The sequence below is a fragment of the Lepisma saccharinum genome, chromosome 7 (genome assembly GCF_977018435.1).
Source record: "Lepisma saccharinum chromosome 7, izLepSacc3.1, whole genome shotgun sequence".
Lineage (NCBI taxonomy): Eukaryota > Metazoa > Arthropoda > Insecta > Zygentoma > Lepismatidae > Lepisma > Lepisma saccharinum.
In genome coordinates, this window is record NC_139235.1 from 14,831,659 (window position 1) to 14,855,261 (window position 23,603).

At 35.3% G+C, this 23,603-nt stretch overlaps 1 protein-coding gene across 4 annotated transcripts in view; it reads left to right on the plus strand.

Annotated features, from left to right (window-relative positions):
* The window catches only part of Grip (Glutamate receptor interacting protein), a 96,542-nt gene that overhangs the window by 69,543 nt on the left and 3,396 nt on the right, over positions 1-23,603 (plus strand). For 3 of the 4 annotated variants that reach the window (XM_083125018.1, XM_083125020.1, XM_083125021.1), the window contains 9 exons: positions 1,441-1,596; positions 7,001-7,190; positions 8,172-8,389; positions 10,145-10,360; positions 13,059-13,184; positions 14,369-14,530; positions 16,384-16,569; positions 17,667-17,780; positions 20,881-21,389. In XM_083125018.1, the coding sequence (XP_082981144.1) occupies positions 1,441-1,596; positions 7,001-7,190; positions 8,172-8,389; positions 10,145-10,360; positions 13,059-13,184; positions 14,369-14,530; positions 16,384-16,569; positions 17,667-17,780; positions 20,881-21,389 (1,877 nt within the window). The remainder of the gene's footprint in view (positions 1-1,440; positions 1,597-7,000; positions 7,191-8,171; positions 8,390-10,144; positions 10,361-13,058; positions 13,185-14,368; positions 14,531-16,383; positions 16,570-17,666; positions 17,781-20,880; positions 21,390-23,603) is intronic. The other variant, XM_083125019.1, reaches the window with a different exon arrangement.

Here is a 23,603-nt window from a genome sequence, read left to right on the forward strand (position 1 = left end):
CATTAGCATATGGGGTTAGTATTGTTAAGAGAATGTTAGATAATATTTTATATTTTGTTGAGAGTAGAGAAATTCCACGGTAATTATTGCAGTTCATTTTATCACCTTTTCTAAACACAGGAACAATTATAGATTCTTTCCACTGTTGAAGGATTTTTTCTTTATTCCATATTAAACAAATTAATTTATGAATTTGACATATTAATGAATTTCCACCATATTTAATTAACTCAGCTGGTATTAAATTAATGCCAGGTGCTTTGTTATTATTTAACCTTTTAATAGCATCTTTAACTTCAGTCAAGTTAGGTTCTGGAACTAAAGGTTCTGCTGTGTGCACTTCATTTACTTCTGATTTATCTCCTACATGAACATTTAAAAGGTCATTAAAGTAGTTCTTCCATCTATTTAGAATATCGCCTGGGTCAGCTAGAAAATCACCGTCTTTATCATTTATCAAGTTTACTTTAGGTTGCCACTCCTTTCTAAATTCATTTACACCTTTATATAAATCTCTGATATTTTTGTTTTTGCTGTTTGTTTCACTTTCGTGAATTTTGCTTTTCAAGTAATCTCTTTTTTTACTTCTAAACATGCCTTTAACTTCTTGCTTTATTCTATTATAATTGTTTAGATTTGTATCATCAGAGTTATTTAACCACCTAAGTCTAGCCTGATTTCTTATTTCTATTAGATTATGACATTCATTATCAAACCATGGCTTACTTTTTCTTGGTTTATGGTATCCTATACTTTCTTTAGCTGCTGATTCTATTGCATTACGTATGTGCTCCCAATTCTCATTTATGTCTGTTTCATTTATATTTTCATCATCATTTAAATGCTGCAAAACATCAAATCTGTTTGACAATTTAATTTGGTAATCTTTCTTAATTCTTTCATCAGCAAATTTTCCTGTATTAAATTTTATAACTTCTAGATTTTGTTGCTTATGATTTATCACTGAGAGTCTTTCTCTTAATTTAGCAATTACTAAATAATGGTCACTGACAAGTCAGCACCTCTATGTGAACGAACGTCAATTATACTAGTATGCCTTCTCTTATTAATGAGAATATGATCTATCTGATTATGAGTTTTACCATCTGGAGAAGACCAGGTATATTTATGGATATCTTTGTTTAAATGTGGTACTTTTCACAATTAAATTCTTTGAGGTTGCAAATGTTATCAATCTTATACCATTATCATTACTTAATTCATGAAGACTTTCTTTACCAATCGTGCATATAAATGTCTCTTCTTTGCCAATCTGTGCCATACAGTCACCTAACAGAATTTTCATATCATACTGAGAAAATTATATATTTCACTGATTTGTGTGCTTTTTCTTCACATGTAATATTTTTTTTATATATTCAGTTGACAATTATTTTATATTTCAGTACTGTAATTATTTTAATTTCTTTATGATTTCAGAAATGTCTTCTCCACCACTGTCAGGAAAACTACCCAACTTTTATTACTCTAGTCCATGTGCTTCAGGTTTCAATACGTTGAATTCTCATAAAGGAAAGCATCACTCGTACACAAAATTAGGACGACCAATACGTTCTATGAATAACCAGGAAACAGGTATGGAATGTGGAAAATTCATTAGTTATATACTAAACTATGATGTATTTCTTCATATTCACGTGTAATTGATCAATACAAAATTGATTAAAATGGCTGGTGGATTGCATGGTGCCACAAAAGCAGTGCTTAAAGTGAGGGGGATGGTGTCCCCTCCAGCCAGCAAAGTTTTTTTTTGCAAAACATGCACCCACTGTCGCATTGTTGCCATGTTTAACCATAGGAGCATCCCCTAGCTAATCCCAAGGCTTGACCAAACATCAGGTAGGTCTTCCTGTTTTCTCCATCGTTGTCTTAATGTATGTTGTAAGACCAGCATCAGACACTCATCAGTGATTGGCTGTGAGTCCAGGTACCAGAGACCTGTTAGTGTGCAAGAATACAGTCCAGGATGTACTACATGGAAGGGAGGTTGATATTTGGGTGCTTCGAGACACCCTGCACTCATTGGTGTAATACAAAGAATTTTATTTCCTAAACAGTATACAAGATATGGTTACATAGAACGATTATTATTTTTTTATGTATACGGATAAAAGTAGTCAAGCTACTTTCGGAGGTATGTGCTTATGCCCTGGTACCTGAAAATTAACCCAGGGCGTCAGTTCCGTGAATTTTTTACGGATTCCCCCGCTTTTCTTTGATTCATCCTTGATTTCCATTATTTTTTTAATTACAATAATTCACTGTGACATTGGCAAGAATGTCCCAGTGTGAAGAACCAAATTTGTTCGGTTTTCCTGAACAAATTTGGTTTCACATCATTCTACAAGGTAAGAAGATTAAGATAAAGGTTAGAAATAGTAGGAAGTAAATAAGTGTTAGTGTTTAACATTAATATTATTTATGATCACAGATACGAAATTACATAAGTGTGTAATTGGGTGGGTAATGTTTTCTTAGGATAAGTTTTATTGTGTGTCGTGTGCATTAGTGTTGATGGATGAGATGAGGAATGGACATTAACACGATTCTATGAATGTTAAGCAGGGTCTATGTTCTAGTATGTTATGTTTGAGATAGTGAGAGTATTATTGGCTTTGAGATGTACGTATTAATAGTAGGAAGAGATATGAAAGAACGAGTGGTACCTGATGCAAGGAGACTTGCGGGAGACCAGCAAGAGTTGGTCGGACTGGGATGAACATCGGTACGACGGTTGGTACCCGGGACATCATCAGGAAGGGAAGAAGTAGGGAGGGATTTCCTGGGAAGTATCGGGTACATTAGTACGTTCGGTAGTGGAAATATAGAGAATTGTCAAGAATCAGTGAGAGAAGTTTGCAGTGTGTTTAGTAACGAGAATAAAGAAGGGGGTGTAAGATTACAATTTAAGAAAGAAACGAAAAAGAAGAATCTTGGTTAAATTCAGTTGGTTCCTAGGTCGAGTCCTTGCAGTGTTATCCTTTGCCTTTCTCCGGGGAGACGTAACCTTTTTTCGTTTTGGCGTATCACTGTCTTCTGTATTAGTGTCTCCTTCTTGATGTTCCTGTGGGAGGTTCTGCTTCATTATCCTCTTGGTGATCTTAGTCCTAAGGAGGGATGTCCTGTTGTTGAGTTTGTCGAAGGTGGATTTTTTTGATCTTCTGGGGGGTATATTACATTCCGGAGGTAGGGGTTGAATGGGGAGGTGAGTGATGCCGGATTTGAAGAGGGAATGTTCCTCTTTCGACACCAGGTTTGTTAAGTCGTTTAGTGACGTAAAGTGCTCGGGATTTCTTATTAACTGGTACGTGTTGAAGTTTGGTAGCTTTTGTCTTAAATCTTCGATTTGTTTGTTTGATGTCTGGCAAAAGAAGGCTTTATGTTCCGGTGTGTCCGTCTCGGTTTTACATTTCAGGCATTTATCAGTCTGTCTGAGGTTGTGCTTATTTAGGTGTTGACCGTAGGGACCGTGTCCCGTTAGGAAATGTATGAGACCTCTCGTGGGATGGAAATGGTCCATCGAAAGTCGTTCTTTTATGTTTGGAAGGAAGCTGTGAAGTCTCCTTCCTTGCGTAGCTTGTGTCCATTCCTGTTGCCAGACACTAAACAAGTGGTTGTAAATTTCTGGTACCGTGGCAGGGCGTATTCCAATTAGTTTATAGATTTCGTCCTCTTGTCCATTTCTAAAGTAATACTTTGATGCTCTAGTTTTAATAACGATTTCAATAGGCTGTAGGCCCGCAATCATGAGAAGAGCCAGGGTTGAGGTTGTTCTGAATGCACCCGTTAGGCGAAGTATCACTTTGCGTTCTGAAGATCTCAATCTGTTTTTAATGTACTGTTTACTGGTTTCCATGGCCCACAGGGGCGAGCCATAGGAAATAATAGAATTATATATGGTAATGAGATATGTTTTTATGTGTGATAGTGGAAGGTTGTAGTTTGCTGAACTCAATGTGGCTAGACTGTTTATAGTTGTTTCGGCCTGGGTTGTTGCCAGGGCTATGTGTCTGTTAAAAAACATCTTCTCTTGAAGAGTAATGCCAAGGTATTTAGCTTCTCTTACTCTCTTTAAATTTCTTTCTCTGAGTTTGATTTGAGGGTTTCTTTGTAACTTCCCCTTAAGGATAATATAATGAGTCTTTTCCGAAGCTATTTTGAGTTTAGCATGATCACACCAATTGGATAGCATATTGATTGCAGTGGATGCTTTATCTTCGATTTCCCTTCTTGAGTTACCGGAAGTGAGCATGATAATGTCATCCACATAAGCTATGATCTGGTCTATGTCTGGATGGTCTTGTAGTTTCATAAGCGCAGGCTCCAAGTTAGTATTCCAAAGCTCGGGTCCCAGAATGGAACTCTGAGGACAACCTTTTGACGTGATCTTACTCATTTGTAGATCCGGATATTTGATGCTAATTTTTCTGTTAGAGAAATAACTTTTCAGAAGTAGGAAGAGTGTACCTGGGCAGTTCATATTTTTAAGTGTTTGAAAAAGGCTGGGCCACCACAAGTTGTCGAATGCCCCGGCGATGTCCACCATGATTCCAACCATGTACTTGTTTGGAGTGTTTTGTGTTGTAGACGATAGCAGGCGTAATGCATCGTCAGTGCATTTACCTTTCGTGAACCCAAATTGTATCCCTGATATGGGTTTGAGCAGGCGAAATTCTTTGAGTCTTTTTAGGATAAGTTTCTCGAAGAGTTTTCCCAAAACGTTGAGAAGGCATATTGGTCTGTATGAATTGACCCTGGTTTCATCTTTATTTGGATGTTTCTTGACGATTATTAAGTTTGCTTCCTTCCAGGTTTCTGGGAATATCTTCTGAACAAGGCACTCATTAAATAGTTGAGTAATGTAAGGCGTAAGTACTGGGGTGATTTCTTGTATTATTTCCACAGGAATTCCGTCTGGTCCAGGGAACTTCTTCATTTTCATGCTGCTTATTTCGTTTTCTACTTCCTGGGTAGTGAAAGGTAATATTGGTGATTCTGGATATGGCTGGTGATAGATTTTTCTTGTATCCTTATTTTCATCGCTGTCGTTTACAGGTTTGTCGTCTGGTATGAGATTCTTCATTAAAAAGTTGATGGTTTCTTCCAAGTCCTTTGTCATATTCGTGTTGTTCTCGTCATTAATTAAGGTGGAAATGGTTTGCGGTTTTTTTATTTTGCCGGTAGCGATTTTATACGGGGTGCCCCATTTATTTATTTCCAGACGTTTTTCGATGAAGATATTCCATTGTTGTGTCTTATAATTTAGTAGCTCGGTTTCGTATTGCTTTTTTTTGGCACGGTAAATCTGGAGGTTGGCATTTCTGTATTGTGCGATGATGGATTTTTGATATAGTTTCCTGGCTTTTTGCATTTGTTTCTTAAGGTTCGTTAATTTCTTTGGCCATGGCTTCCTCTTCATTTTCCTTTGGTTATTTCTGGGTGATGAATTTTCAATTGCTTGTCTGATGTTTGCAGAGAGTTCCTCTGCGAGCGTGTTGAGTGATTTTTGTTGGTCCAATTGTTCAGGGATAATGAGCTTTTCTAGGAATTTTTGATGATCGATTTTTCTCCAGTTCAATATGTTCTCCTGGTTTGTCTGTTCAAGCTGATGTTGCCTGTAGATTAAGTCGAATAGTATTAAGTTGTGGTCGCTTGTTGTGGCGAGATCTATAACTTTCCAGTTTTGGACATCGCCCAAGGCCCTTGCATTCGTGAGTGTTAGATCAATGTTGCTTGAGGCGCCCGCCCTTCCCCTGTAGGTGGGGGGATTATCTGGCTGATTTTCGACTTGTAGGTTGTGCTCAGAAATGAATTCCTCCATGGCTACCCCCTTGGTGTCGGTTTCTTGGCTGTACCACCACGGAGAGGAGGAGTTCGTGTCAGCTGTGATTGGTCATTGGTGTAATATTGAGTGAACCCCAGTCATTTATGCAATGTTATTAATGGAAAAATACCTTCTTCGGATCACCCACCCTGAGAATTTAACCTTGGCCTCCTACAGAACAGTTTAACGTCCCAATGACTGGACCATCCATTCATCTGTTAATGTATGACTATTTACTGTTTTTGTATATAGTTAAGGTTTTTGATGATGGAATCACTTTGAACGACAGAGATTATTTTCAAAAGAGAATTACTTCATCCAATCAAGAAAGTATCAACACTCAATTTGTTTGTAGTGTTTATAATATGGAAACTAAATAGTTAAAATTTTCTCATTCGAACTTTTTTGAACTTGGTAACACTAACCTAATTAGTATCAATGAAAGTAACTTTTGTTTATTTTAAATTTTAATTTGCTGTTCCATTTCAAAAATAATTTATTGTGCTAAATAAATGGTATATTAAAATAGTATATTTTGTCTTTTGGTTAATTTACAATGCTTGGGTTAGTCATGTACTTGTTACATATTTATTTTTGGTAACAAAACAATTAAGTAGAACAATGACTCAGATATGGAAACTGTCTAAAAAGTATTATATTTAATTGAAGTTGGAAACAAGATATTTTTTCCGGGAGTAGAAATTGGACTCATCTTCAAAATAATCACCATGTTCTGGAACAACTTGGCATTTGAACGATAAATGTCTACTATGATCTCTGATTGTCAAGTACTTTTATCCTTAACTTTGTTTTAACCAGGTAAATTTGATCCTCACCCTAAGAAGAACCTAAGTGGGTTGCAAAATTTGGAAAATTTTTAAAGATACAAGTCTAGACAATAGTCTTTTACATTTTTAATTATAGTAACCCTTTTAATCATTACAACACACTGCATATTTTCATCAGATACCATAGATACTTAAAGTTCATGACAAGATTAAAAAGTGTTACTGTGTACAAGTAGTTTTATTTTCTAAGCAGTAGGTTCCTGACAAGTATAAAACGGTCTCAGTTTTGCTGTATGTGTTTATTGTATTAACCAAATCTAGTATCAAACCAGAATTTACATTTTGTTGTTTTATTATTTGATTGCAGCCTCTCTGGTTAGTAGTCTCTCAAGTTCAAATTACAACGCATGTTCTGGAGTCTGCCACTCGGAAACTTTGTCTGTTGTGTTGCAAGCAGATCAAAATGGCTACGGCTTCAGCATCCAAAGCTCAGCCTTTGCAACAGAAACATCACCTCCCATCATTAGCAATATAGATCCTGGAGGGTCAGCAGATAAGTAAGTAATGAACACGTATATTACTTTTAATAGTTTTATGCTCTATATGTAAAATCATTTTTTGTTAAGCAAAATTAGTGTTTGGAAGCAACCAGTTACATGTAATGCAGTTACAAGTAACAATTACTTTTTGAAAAATTCTAACTGTAACTAGCTACTTCTAAAAGTAAGTAACAGAGTTATGTCTTGCAATAGAAGTAACATTATCAACAGTTACTTTTACACTGACTTTACAGCACTCAATTTGTTAATTTAAAATTTCTAACATGGAGGAAGAGCTAAATTTGGCAACTCTTGTTTCCAACTATATGTCTTCTCTGGATGCTAAAGTAAAAGGATTTTCATGAAATTGGCTAAGTCAAGGAAGCTAGGCTTCATCGCATGCTAAATTTAGATAACCATGCTTTATTGCAATTTGTCATTTCTAATTTGACATGAATACTATTTCAGTGTTTTTGGGTGAATTGTTCATGAATGAGATTTTTGCAGTCTTAAGTGGAGTAACCTTACAAGACAAAATTAGAAGTGAAAATGTCAGAAATAAGTGGAAAGTTGAAGCAATGGTGGAAGAAATTTTAAAAATATATCAGTTAAAGTGGAATCAGCATGTTCTGAGGATGCCAGATAACCGTTTGCCTCGAAAATTATTAAATTACAGGCCAAAAGCAAAATAAATTTAGGAAGACCATATTGCTGATGGCATCTTCAAGAGGAGGGGGAATAAGAAAAAGAAAGGTAAAATTGTTGGGATCAGGGCATCAACTTTCAAAAAACATAATTTACCTGGCTGCAGTCTCATGAAGATCAAGTCCCATTGCTCCAGAGTATTATCCAAGCAACGTCCAAGGTTATTATTTTAGTTTATTGATAATAGAAACTCCTATTATATAAAAAAGTGTGCATTGAAATTATTTCCTTTAATAGTGAGTAACACACACAATTCTACAATGTGTTATTGAAATTATACTTTCTTTCCCTCAGATGTGGTTGTCTGCAAGTTGGGGACAGAATTCTTAGAGTTAACAATAAGGCTGTAGATGAACTTTCCGTTGGTGAAGTAACGCAGTTGTTAGAAGAGTCAAAGCCATATGCAAATTTGGACATTGAATTTGATGTTGCTGAATCTGTGGTCCCTTCAACTGGAGTGTTTGCTGTGAAGTTAGCTAAACGAGGGAATGGTCTTGGAATAACAATAACAGGTTTGTTATAGTGTTGATAACTGATAATGATGTGCTGATGATCAATTTAAGAATTGACAATGAAAAAATACAGTTAAAATGTTTTTAGAGATATCATTTCATAGTTTTAACCTGTGGAATGGCATTCAAATTATCAAGATATTCTTAAAAATTGACTGAGAATAATAAAATGTAATACAAAGATTATAAAGATTGTACATATCTCTGGTAATGTTTCCTTATTTTTATAGCACACCTAGGCTTTTCTTATGGGATGGTAAAGTAAAGGGTTGGAAACATGGTACAGTGTTCATAAATCCAAGAAATCTAATATTTTAAACCTAAAATAAACAGATTATTATTATAATAATTATTAATTTGAGAAATTAACTATAGGTATATACAGTGGAACCCCAATTTTATGTTCCCGGATTTTACATTTTCCCTAACTAACTAACTAACTCTCCAGCCTTCTTAAACCTGAATGTTCATGGCTGCAACAACACAGACAGGCCTTCCATCTGTCCCTATCTTGAGCAAGATCTATATACTCTTTTCCATCCATACCGATTTCCCTTAGGTCCATCTCAACGTTGTCCCTCCATCTTTGTCTTGGCCTTCCTACAGGTCTCTTACCATCAGGTTTCCCAACAAGAATCCTGTAAACTCCTCTTTCCTCTCCCATTCGTGCCACATGGCCTGCCCACCTAAGTCTTCTTGATTTAATTATTCTTATAATATCTGGATATGAATACAAATTATGTACTTCTAAATTATGTAACCTTTTCCACTCACCTGTCTCCTCATCCCGTTTAGGTCCAAATATTTTCCTAAGGATCTTATTTTCAAATACTCATAATTTATGTTTCTCTTTCAATGTAAGGGACCAAGTTTCACATCCATATAATACTACAGGCAAGATTACTGTTTTGCATATTTTAACTTTAAGTTTCTTAGATATTAAACGAGAAGATGAAAGTTTATGAAGAGAAAAGTAACATGCATTTCCTGAATTAAGCTTACTTTTCATTTCCTCTTTAATATAATTTTCATTTGTTAATATTACTCCTAAGTATTTGAATTTGGAAACTGGTTCAAACGAGTTGTTATCAATAATTAGATTTTGATTATTACCTAACACTTGGTTTTGGCCTGTAAGAATATATTTATTTTTCTCTTTGCTAACTTCCAAACCTATCTCTTTAGCAGTTTTGAAAAATATTTTAGCATTATTCTTAATTGTATTTATATCATCCCCTAATAAGTCTACATGATCTGCATATGCTAACAACTAAGTCACACTGTTTAATTTTTACTCCTTCATTAGTTTCTTTTACCTTCCTAACAGCATATTCTAAGGCAAAATTAAAGAGCAATGGAGATGCATCATTTACATTTTCCCTGCATTATACATTCAATTTTGATGGTCCCAACATAGTAAAATGTTACGAAATTTTCCTCTATTTTACATTTTCCCGTATTTTAATTTTTTTCAGCTTGATCCCTTGAAAAACGTAAAATCGAGGTTTCACTGTACATGAAAACAGTTTGAAACAATATCTTTAGTTCACCAATTTTTTATAGTAAATATCAGAAAGTGTGTTGTAAATGAAAAAAACATAGTTTTTAAAGTTAATCTTCATTATGATAATTATTAATTATAATTAAAAAGTACACAATAGCCTAGAGCTCCTGAAAAATTGCTCAAAACTGAACTAATTTTTCTTAGGCTTTTACTAGTATCACTAACTTAGAAAAAAAAAATGTTAATTACAGCCTCAAAATCCCGAATACCTGGTGAGCACCTTGTTATATCCGACATAAGAAGAGGATCGGTGGCCCACAGGACAGGTACCATTCAGCCGGGAGACAAACTTTTAGCTATTGACTCTGTGAGTTTGGATCACTGTTCACTGGAAGATGCTGCAAAGATTCTACAGAATTCAGGAGACGTTGTCAAGCTGCAAATTCAGAAAGGTGACATATTTTCAGGTATGGATTTCTAAGCAATTCTCTTATATTTTAAAAATTACTATCAACTTTCTCTTGTTTATATCAATTTATTTATTTATCGCAGGACTGAGATCCCTTGTATGTGTAACCTCTACTAGAAGATAAAAAGATAAAATAAATAATTAAAAATAATGGAGTGTAACAGTGGCGTATGCTGGGTTCAAACCCTGGGCTATCTCGTCATATCATAGTATTCGAATGAACAGATATTTGCAGATATTTCTTCGTTCATTTATATATTCGTTCGTATATTGAAGTGATGGGACATTGTGATTATAAATATGCACTTAACAAATAATTATGAAAATGAACGTTGTATCATTAAGAGAAAAACTAAGGAAAGTATTTCGCAGATCTACTTGCAAAAATAAAATATAACACATAATATATAATAAACTTCTTACTTTTAAAACTTCATTTCAATAGGAACTCCATTCTTCTCTTCTTCTGGGTAAATTTAAATGTCACACTCATAAAATGTTTCTTCGAACCACTCTTTCATTTTCAGAGGAACACTTTTCTTGATAGATAGAACAGCTGTGCTGTCAATAGATCCTTAATTATGTCACTCATTTTAGTTCACTAAAGAACACAGCACAACACAACACAAAAATATAATTCACGTACGAGCTGACCACAATACACGCCTTTAAGAAAACCTGCGCACTAAGGAAATTAACTTCCTTCAACATTCCCGGAATGCGATTTCCAATCGAACTACCCTACTTACCTCTGCCCTCTGTCAATCGGTTATTTTTAGATGCAGTCATAAACTAGTTTCAATCCGCTAACAAATCTCCCGAACTTCTGGTCACCATTGTAATGCAGGTACTCTGGTTGTTTCAGAGGTCAACGGCCTCTTGTCGTGCTCGTTTGCAAGTGTTTGGAAAGTGATGTCCTTGGCCCAGAGGGAAGTTTCTGTCATATCTCTCTCTCTCTCTCTCTCTTTCTCTCTCTCTCTCTCCCTCTCTCTCTCTCCCTCTCTCCCTCTCTCTCTCTCTTTCTTTCTGGCTCTACAGCCCTTGGTGGGCCTTGGCCTCTTCCACAATCAGCCTCCATTCCAATCTATCATCAATTCTTCTCCTCCATCCTTTAATTTTCATTGTCCGCAAGTTTGCTGCGACGTCATCTATCCATCGAAGTCGTGGTCTGCCCTTTCTTCTTGTGTGGTGAAGCTTTTCTTTCAACATTCTTCTTGGCATCCTATCGTCCATCATTCTCTCCACATGCCCCAACCACTTTATTCTCTGGGCTTTGACAAATCTCACTATATCTTGGCCTTTTATTAAATCATCTAGCTCTGCATTATATCTTATTCTCCAGTCGTCATCTTCCTTCACAGGTCCATATATCTTTCTTAATAATCTTCTCTCAAATATTCTGAGGGCATTTTCATCTGACAGTTTCAAAGTCCAATTATCTGATCCATAAGTGACAACTGGTCATACCAGTGTCTTATAAATTTTAAGCTTTGTATTTCTTGCGATCAGTCTATTTCTAAACAACTGCATATTTGCAATATATGCACGATTGCCTGCCTGTATTCTTTCCTTTATTACTTTACTCATATCATTATCACTATATACCATTGTCCCCAGATATTTAAAACAAGGAACTCCCTCAAACTTCTTATCTCCAATTGTCAGATCTTGAGGTTTCTGTCATCAGCAGCAACAATTTTCCCTTTCCTCTAATAGTTTTGCTCCAAAATCCCGCCCTTATAGGGAAGATGCCACGCTGGGAATAATCAGTTCGCAACACTGACGGTATCATAGCAAGAAGACTGCCAAGCTCAACGCATGCAGCTCCCTGCGAATTTCGAAGAAAGCAGGCAAGATAGCCAAATCCCAGTGTAACAACTTCTAAGAAATAAGTGTGCCAACTCAATGCCATCATTTTCTCATTGAAATGAACAATTTATGCACACTTTGTGATCGATTTTTTTCTTCTCTTCTGAGCCTGGGCTTCGCAGATGGCCTAGGTAGCCTGGAATATATGCCTCTGGAGTGTAAAGATATTACAAATACAGTTGAAATACAGTTTGCAGTCTGTTTCAACAAAAGACGAAATTGTACACACATTTTGTCCCTAAGAACATGGTATGTACAAAAAATATGTCCAAATCATATAACCAATAAGGGTCAGGTATGGAACACAGCAGCTGCTAACATGTTGCAAAAATGGGTCGCTAACAGCCCTAAACCTGGCCTCCTAACCTGCATGTGTGCATTATAATATTTGTAACTGTGAAGATAATGCATGTAACTTGGTTAGGAGGGTTAAGTTTTGTGCTTTCAGTCGATTTTCACTAAGTGTTAGCAGCTGAATGTGCCCCACACCAAACCCATAACAACAACTGATTAAAAGATTCTTACAATTGAAGAATTTCTTTGTACAGTCACGGACACTGCCAGCTTGTAATGAATACATTGACTTTCAATGGAATTGTTACAAGCCGGCAGTGTCCGTGACTGTACATTGAACCTGGAAACAAACTAGTAGAAATGTGTTATATTCCTTGATATAAAAGGCGTTAACATAAAATATATTTTCTCTAACAGTTCAGTACACAGCCAGTGTAAAATACAGTGAATATTATAAGAAAATGAACAATATTTAAAAAGTTGAGAAATATAATTATAAAATAGTTACAGAAACTAACCTATTTTTCCAACAGAGGAATCTGACGGCAGGTGTGTTGTATATACAGTTGAATTAAATCGATGTGGTGGTCCTTTAGGAGTCACAATAGCTGGCACTGAAGACACATTTGATTCCATCATTATCTCAGGGCTAACAGAAGGTAAGCAGAATATCTTGTTTTGCAGCTTACATATAGGTATTAAGAGTATGGAGTATAGCATATAGGTGTACATTATTTCAATTTTTCAAAATTCACTCAAACATATACATAATTAAACTCTTCTGTTTTATTGTAATGTGTGTGTTTCATCTCATATGGAAGTTATAATCAGCGCTTTATGTTGATTATTAAGATTAATAAAGGTTATTAATATTAACATGTGTATTAGACACCAAAATATTTATGAAAAATTAAAATGTTCACTCTTTAACTTAACATTTTCACTAATCAGAACCTTGTTTTGACATTATTTGGTCCAACATATTATTCTCGAACTATCTCCTCTCCATTAATTTGTTTTGTTCTGTTATATTAATGGAAGTGGACATCGTTTATTCCAAATCACAAAAAAAGCTTGTTTCTGTTATTATTAATAACAAATAATATTTAGAATAACTAAAGTGAAAACTGCATTAGATAAAAAAAAAAATCAAGTGTAAAATGTAGGAACCAGCTTATATTTTCATGTTGTGCTGCTTAAGCCAAATAATAAAATGGTTTCTTGTGAGAGGCATACAGTCTAAACTTTGACTAAAATTTCCCTCTAATTGTTAAAGCTTTTCTTGAATGAGGCATGTAAAAGTTAATAACAAAATAGAGTAACAATGCAGTTCAGTACACTAACTCTATGAAATTTAAAATAATAATACTACATTTTGAATAAAATTTGTATATTTTTGTAAGTTTACAATATTTATTATTGTATAACAACAATCATGACCATCATTAATACATATTATTATTATTTCTACTATTAAAGTTTTATCAATAGTCTGAGCCACCTCAAAAAATGCTGGCGATGACCATTTTAGTGTATTTTTTAGAATAATACTCCTTAAGTCACCATATAAAATTCTGGCTCCCTTCTGCCACTGAACTGCACAGGTTAAATTTTTTGATACTGGTAACTTCTGTGTATTTTTAATTAGTGTCACTTTTCTGCCACTTTTGGCAAATTGCAATGATACTGATATTGAATAATCTATCTCATCCTGGTGCAACTATCAGTTATGGTTATTTTTTTTTCTGCTTTTCATAGCTAAACCAGTAAAAGTATGTAAGTTAATGCTGTATTGTTTTTCTTCATTGTAAATGATTAAAATACTGTCTTTAAACAATGTTAGGTGGCTTGGCAGAGCAGACTGGAGCATTGCACATTGGAGATCGACTGCTGGCCATTAATGGAAAGAGTCTCAGGGTAAAACCATTATCTGAAGCAATTCTTATGCTTCAGAATTCTGGAGATTGTGTGACATTGAAAATAGGACGACGCTTAGACAGTATTAGTGAGTTTCCATTTCCATTTGTGAACTTGTAGTTTAGAAGATAGAATTAGAAAGTGTACTGAGGTTTTTCTAAAGGGTGGTGGGGGAGATTATGTAAGAAAAGGCAATTTCCATGTGTTTTCTAATTAGCTTAACCAAAAGTTTTCATCTATATTTTTGCTAGTAATACATTTTTGAAAATTGATATACTTTTGAATCTCAGTCAGAACATGGGTATTTCATTTTGTTTATTCTATTGCCCATTTCATCTAATCCTAATTTATTAATGTATTCTCATTCATAATCCCTACAAGATAAAGGTAATTGGAAAATGATTCATATCATTACACATCTGTGGACAGCCATAAAAAGGTAGAATGTTTTTGAAATTACCTTTATATTCATAAGACAATAATTGAGAACTATCTTTTCTGCTCATGGTGTTATACTTACCAAAAATTTAATCCCGTATTATATGATGACAACATAATATAAATATATTGTCATACCAATGCCAATGTGCAAACTTTGACTTTTTCACCTAGTACAGTTTCTGTCTACTTTTTGTTGAGAGATTTCTATGCTAACTCACATGACCTAATTAACAGTAGTGTATTTTACCAATAACAACATATTATATCCAAATGTAAACCTGTTTTTTTCCCCACAAATTGAATATAAAATGCCTTTATCTCAAAGTAAGATTTAGCACAGTCATCCCTTTGGCATTGGTGCAACAATATATGTAATTTTGAAAGGAAAGAATTGAGTATTAATGTCTTTGGCTTTCAGAAAATGTATGTAATGATTGAGGTAACATTAAGAAATGCACTTATTGTGTGACTAAATTTTTTAAATTAATGTTTTGACGAAACACTAAAATGCTGACCAAAGCAAAATTTATTGTGAAATAAGACACTATAAACGTAACATTTCCACCCTCGAACAGGTTCTTCTTCAGACAAAGATTCACAATAAATTCAAATTTAGACATTATATTTATAGTGTCTTATTTTACCAAAAAGTTTGCTTTGGTCAGCAAGCACAATAATAAGGAAACAAGGCTTAATACTGTTAGTATTTTAACACCTATATGCATGGGCGTAACTTGGGACCTAACTTTGGGGGGAGCAAAATCAAACTTGGGACTTAGCTTTGGGAGCATAATCAAACTTGGCACTTAACTTGGGGAGGGGCAGAATTAATAGGTTTTTGATTCCATACAAATAGCATACAGAATTATTTTTCTGAATAGCTTAAATTTGCACAATCATAAAAAATACATTTCAATACTTTGCTACTCAGTCCCAAGAGGTTAAAAAAGTATCATTAACTTTTTAATTTAGTAGCCTGAAAATTTTGGGGGGAACCCCCCCCCCCCCTTGCCCCTGCCAAGTTGCACCTATGCCTATATGCATCTTGTTTCAAGAGCAATAAAGAAAATGCATGTGAACTATGCAAACAATATGCAAAGATTCATGGCCATATTTAAAGTGATGAGGAGTTAAGGTTCAACCCCCATCCCCCTGAAGCTTCCAACATGCTGGAATAATGCAACTTCAGAATCTAAAATCAGCAACTCATTTTCAAATGCCAAGGGTCCCAGGTTCGAATCCCGCTCGGGCTTGGTTGTTTGTGAATGTCCATTCATCAATTTCATCGTTTCATCACTCATCCCCATCTTTGCAAATTAGCCAAGAGGCACAAAACGCGAAGTAAAATAAACTAAATCAATCAATCAGTCAAATGTTTATTCAAAGCTTTACAAAAAATACAACAGGAAGAAATGCTGAGAGAACCATTGTATGGCAGTGGTATGGGCATCATTTTTTTTCTTTCAAAAAGTCACTTATTAAAGCATTTTTTTAACTTAGCAGAATCCAACTGTGTTGACAGAGAAAGTGATGAAGTGCTGGGCAAATATGAAGCAACTATCCCATCCATCGACAGTGCTGTTGAATCCTGGGACAGTTCAGTATTAGATCCACCTGCCTCTGTGCGTAGTGCTTCACCTGATGCCTCTTCCAAACAAGGATCAGTTACAGATGTGTATACCTCAGGTAAATCTTTGTATGATCAAAACAGCTATCTTTTCTGAAGCATTGGTTTTATTTTAGTGTATTTTTCAAATCGAAAACACTATTGCAGAAATATTAAATATTCTATATTACTTAGTAATATAGTGCAGTGGTTCTCAACCTTTGTAAGACTACACTCCAATAAATTATCTAAAAAAAAAAAGTCAATGCCACGATACCAACAATTTCACTTGAAAATATCTTTGTATTTCTTAAAAAAATATATACATTAATTAATGTGTACCCTTGATATTTAATGTTAATAAATAAATTATGGCAATTGTAATAGAGAGTAAAAGATCTAGTATGTTTAGGCTTGTTGTTAGGTTTAAATTAGTTGTCAACCACTGAGTCTAATGAAATCTTTTAGTTTTCTCCAGTCAACATCATTAAATTAAGTTTGTAAGTGCTGATTTTCATTGGCATTGCATTTTGACTGGATAATGGCAGTTCTTGCTAATCAGAATATTTCCACTACAAAATATGTGTTAATAAAAATTTCTGCATCAACCAAAATGACAAATTTCAGAAGAACTTCTCGTGACCAACGCCAGAGCCTGGTACCAGCCTGCAGCTTGGTTGAGGAACACTGATATAGTATATAGTTTAGAAAGGATAAAATCTTAAAGTGGTGACAAGTCACCAATATTTCAACCACAACAACTGCAGCCAATTTTGTTTTTGAACACAATTTTTTTTTAAATTTATTTGCTGAGTGAATTATTGTGCAAGTTTTGCAAAGTTCCTGGAATATTAATTAATTTTTGCAGTATATAGGATGAAATATAAACCTCTTTTGAAAAAGAATAAATTTTGTATAATCCATACATTTCAACTAGATGATTATTATGAATGTGCCTATTGGAATTGGGGAAATTTTTATTTTTGTGTGATAAGTGCAAAGTTTCTTTGTCAAATTTGAGCTTGTGTTCACCATAATAATAACACCTTGTTGTTTTATGTAATGAATTTGAACAAAAAGTTCAGTCCATTTTTATATCTAAATTTTGACTTCATATTGCAAAATATGTCTGTAGTAATAAGATAATTTCTAATTATATTCCATTTGTGGCTTACAGAAAGTGCTACAGTAAAAAGAAAACAAAAAATTACAAATTGTCCAGAAAGTCTGGAGCATGATCAGTGGGAGAACTGTTCACAAAGTTCACATAGTATGGATAGTGGTCAGTCAGGTAGGAGAGAGATTATTATTATTATTGTTTATTTGCTTAAATTGCACATTTTCATATCAGAAGAGACCATCTTTGCTCTGAAATGGTGTGACTTTGTGGAACTAAAAAGAAAAGAGTGGCATTTCACGACACGTTTTGCCAACATATTAAAAACATGAGATCAAATCAAAACATGTATCCTGTTTTGTTCCCTGAAATTTTGAATCAACCTCAATCCATCTTCAGCAATGAGCTGAAAAAATGAATCGTGAAAGGTTTAAAACATGTTTAAAGTAATTCTTGAAGCTTTCCTGGCAGAGAATGATGAAGTTTTCTCAGGATATCAGCCAGGTGGTTGTCAGGTAGGCATAGTATCGCTCTTTATCAGAGTGCCTCTTCAAGATTCCTTGAAACTGTTAGAGCAACACTTTGCATCAAACATCATCAGTGTCTTCAAATATACCGTAACTTCAACCTTCAGCTACAAGGGAAGGTACTATGAACAGACCAATGGATTGGCAATGGGATCCTTGCTCTTGCTTGCAATAGCCAATTTCTTCATGGAGAACTTCGAACATGAGACACTCCGTTTAGCTCCACAGAATCCTGCTGCTTTTTACAAATACGTAGACGACACCTTTGTCATCTGGCCGCACGGTGAAGCAGTGCTACAGACGTTCCTGGATCATCTCAACAACCAGCACCCGAACATCAAACTCACCATGGAGACAGAGACCAACGGCAGCTTTTCCTTCCTGGACATCCTCATCACACTCAAACCGGATGGGATCTTAGGACAGTGTATACAGAAAACCTATTCTCACCGACCTATACCTCAACGCCAAGAGTTTTCAGCATCCAGCCCAGCGGTCAACCGTACTCTCTACGTTGTTTCACCGGGTCATCTCTATCAGTGCCACAGAGCACCTTCAAGATGAAATAAGACACCTGCGCACAGCATTAAGACAGAATGGATACACTGAAGGCATCATCAACAAGACACTAGAGTGAGTAATGCACAACAAGAACAACCAACAAACAAACCTGTAACCCCCAGACAACCGAGAAGAGAAGAAGATGGCCATCATCCCATACATTGGAAACCTCTCTGCAGTCATCAGCCACATTCTATCAATTCACAACATTAAGACGATCCACAAACCACAACAAAAATTCAGAAGCTGACTTCGAAACCCTAAAGATGACCTAGGACAGAAGACACCCAGGTTTACCATATCTGTACCTGCCTTAAAGCCTACATCGGACAAACGGGGTGGACAATCGAACAACGCTGCAAAGAACATGCCAGCTACATCAAGAATTTTCATCCATAAAAATCAGGGTTAGCAGAACATTCCATCCAAGAGGGCCATAGAATCGACTTCACAACCCCCAAGATCATCAATAAGTCATCCAATTACTGGGACCGTATCATCAAAGAAGCAATAGCCATCCATGGAGAAAAGGAAAACCTCAACATGGACACGGAACTAGAACTAGACCCAGCCTGGTTAGCGATAGTAGACTGGGAGCACGGATGTCATAGAGAAGGCACCTGATTGGCCCACCACCTACACCGTACCCCTCCCACATCAAATACATATAACCATACCCTAACTATTCTCTGCACTTCAATCCCTGAAGATGAGAGTGACATTAGCTCTCGAAACCTCGGAAGACTATCCGGAAATTACCTGGCTGATTGCCCAAGAAAACTTCTTCATGATTAAAGTAGTTGAAATGGATTAAAAAGTATAAAAACTTGATGTCTTGATCATGCCACAACATGATGAGTGATGAATAATACCAGTGGTATTGGTATCAAAATGTCTGATACTATTCTGTAGTTTGGGTATTTCATGGGGTCAACAAAAATGTTATGCTAAAAGTTTATGCAGAGTCCAATTATACTGAAAATAATGCAAAATTCAAAGTTTTCATTTTTCTAATAGTTACAATTTTCAATGGGAATAAATAAGTGTATTGGCACCTTGACTCGGCACTAGTTTTTTTTTTCTGAACTATGATAGAGGTCATAGGCGAGCTAACCTGCATGGTGGAATGGTTAGCACAGCATACTACGATGCCAGGGGTTCCAGGTTTGATTCCCAGCCTGGGTATGGGCGTTCATTGAGTGTCTCTTCATCAATTTCACCATATCATCACTCATCCTCACCATTGAGATCAGCCACCAAAAGTAGCAGAAAAGCGACATAAAATAACCTAATTTATTCATTCTTTCAGGTCGCAAGCGTAACTTGGAACCTCATTTGGGAGGGGGGGATCCCTGTTAATTTTTGGGGAGAGGGGTGAGGGACAGACTCAAAAAGTTCTTTCCACCTCATAAAAATAGCATCCAAAATTATTTGTTATAACTGTGACATTTTCAAAATTTCAAATACTGTCTTACACTTTATTACTTTGCCCCTCAGATCCCACGAGGTTAACAAAAGTACACCTAACTTGTAAATTTTAATAAACCTGAAAATTTGGGGGGCAATTGCTCTCTCTCCCTTGCCTCTGCCAAGTTACGCCTATGAAAGAGGTTCTACTTTTGCATACAGTTGAACACTGCCAGAAAAAAATCACTGGCAATATTTGTAACTACTCTGGTAATTTTTTCTAATACAACAAAAAACTCAAGCCAATATCTTTCTATTAGGGATGGGCTGATATGAAATTTTGGCTGATACCAATATAAAATTTACCGATACCGATATTCTACCGATCCGATATAAAATTAGAAATGGTCCTTGAAGAACCTGAAAGGTTCATTGACCCCCTTAATAAATGTTGTGTTTCAAGGTGACTGCAGTGAAAAAGAAATTGCATATTTAGACATTTACTTTTTTAGAAAATAGAGCATGGAGATTATCCATAAAAATTACAACAAAATGGCAGAATTTTGCACTAAATTATCGGATCAGTAAAATAATTGGTAATTTTACCGATAAACAGATATGCCTATATCGGCCGATACCGATAGAGTACTGATTAATTGGTCCCATCACTACTTTCTATACATATCATATTAACAATGTAAAGAAATATTTGAACAGTAATGTCTGTAATTTATCATAAATTATAAGTTCAGTCTTTTAATATATATTTTTTTATACAGACTCTCCTCTACCTCGGATCTTGCCTTCTCAATGTGAGAATGCAGATAAGAAGACAAGTTGTTCCAAGAACAATTCAGACAGTTCCATTCCCCATGAAAAGAACAGTGAAAATACAGGCGAAGTGAGAGACATAGACATATTTTCAAAACCTGACTATTCTCAGCGCAGTAGCACTCTTCCCAACCGGAGAAGAATACCAAGTGACGATACGTACATACCTAGTTACTCGTATTACCAAATGTATGAAGAGGAAGTGTTTTACAATGTACACTGCACACCGTCAAGCCAGTGCCACATAGGAAACTCGTCGCATCTTCCCAATGGCACGCAGCAGCATATGCCAATTGAAATTTATCAGGTGACTTTATTCAAGGACAGAGTGTACGAAGACTTTGGGTTCAGTGTTTCTGATGGGTTGTACGAAAGAGGAGTGTACATAAACAGGATAAGGAAAGGTGGGCCGGCTGACTTAAGTGGTATTTTAAAGCCCTATGACAGGATACTGCAGGTGAGTACATTGAAACTTTGCTGTGTCTTTTACCACATTGAAACTTTGCTGTGTCTTTTATCATTCTTCATTCCATGTTAGTGTCATATTTATATCATGTTGGAAGTTCAGTGTTGCTTGCTGTGCTACAAATGTGTGTGCCACTTCAGTCTGCTATGCATGGGTCTTTTTAACTCAATAAATTATATTAACCGTATCCTAGGTCCTAATCTTCCAAGTGCATTGGTACGCTCTGTACCCTTGTTCAGCATGACTCATTCGTGGCAACTTGACTCAGAACCACAAATAAAGAGAGAGTTGCCTCGAACTTCATTTGTCATAAATAGAGCCCAGAAGTTCAGACATTTATTTTGGTTAAAATAGGAATTTATAATGTGGAAAATGGGCACCTAAAAAATAGGCACAATAAACCGAAAGGAAGTGGCAAATTCCAAGTCACTTATGTACATCTATAAGTTCATTAAAAAAAAGTCAAAATCTACATGGAAATTACAATCTTTAATTCCCTTTTTCTCGATTGCACATAACCACATGGTGATTTTTTCTCTAATTTCTTCTTTTTTAAGTTTTCGACATTCATAGAGAGCTATGTTGCAGAAAATTAAATATCTCTAGCTTTACAGAAGTACAGTAGTCTCTTTTATCCAACCTTCCGTATTATCCGACATACCACCAAAAAAAAAAAATCATCAATCGGCAACAAGAACTGCAAGTTGCGAGCGTGAGCGTAGTCTATTTTTTGTTTCTCCCGACTCCCGACAAATCTGTAACTGTAAGTTCATTTTTTCCAGTTATTTTTTTCTGTATTGTTGTAAAACATGATTACTGTATTAGGTTCGTAATGCGTAAAATTATAACATTAGTTTGACATTTAATAGGCTTTTTCTTAACACCTTCCTATTATCCGACATTTTCGCTTATCTGACGTTCTGCCGGCCGATTTATGTCGGATAAGTGAGACTACTGTAATTGGAGCATAGACGAAACAGGCTATTGCAACCAGATTCATATCATAAAAAAAGGATTTCCACCTTTAAGAATGCCACAAATTGTTTTCTTCAACGATTCCTCGAAGACTTTCATAGATGCTAAAGAGTTTCACCCCTTTTCTCCAGCTTTGTAATTGTCTCTGGTAACACCCTAATTTGCTAATGAATAACATTTTTGAAAGAAAAAGTTTCATATAATTTTTTACAAAAACCTTCTAAAATTTCATTGAAAATGAAAAAAAGGGGGTATTAAAATTAAAAATAGGCAGTAGGGTACAAATAGACAAAACAGAAAAGCTTCTAAAACATTAGGAACATGGAAAATGTATATCAATAAATGCAGCAGGTAAAAAAAAGGCATTATGCTAGACTTCATGGCTCTAGTCATTACTTTTTAAGCACTGTTAGCTGACCTCCATGATGGAATAGTTAGCACAGCATGCTACGATACCAGGGGCCCCAGGTTCAAATCCCAGCCTGGGCATTGTGAGTGTTCCTTCATAAATTGCATCAGTGATCAGAACACTATATTCTAAAGGTAGCTTCGCTACAACTACTATTCCAAAAATGTAGCTTCGCTACAGCTGCAACTACATTTACCAAAAAGTACCTCGATACAGTACTCCTGTTTGCTACTCACTACTTTTATGCTACTTCTGCATAAAAAACTTAAAACAACCATGTGGATATTCAGAAGGAGCCCCTAGTGTGACAGTTCTACTTATTGGAAAATAAATTTTGTTATTTATCATCATGATTCCAGTCATTCAATAATGTTGATAGCAGTGTTACTTGTTTTTACTACAAGCTTTGAGAATAACGTAGCTATGTAAGTGGCATATAAATTCAAATCTGATGTCTGAGTATTGCAATTAGTGTGTTGCAAAAATTAATGATTGCAACTATACACAAATAAAATCTGGTAGGATTATTTATGATTATACTAGCTGATTACCCGGCATTGCCCAGGTCTTTAATGAATTCTAACTATAGCGTAAAATGCAACTAATTTTATTTACAGGTATTTAAAAGCATAAGTACAGTATACAAATTATAAAGTAATATATTTTACAAATTCACTATAATATAAATGTAACAACAATTTATGAACAACATTTTTAGTTTTACTTCCAAGGGCAAGAATAAATAAATTGAATGGCATTGGGAGTGTAACTATTCATCTTAGCGACCCCGAAATCTATGGATTCCACACTAATATCGGTCG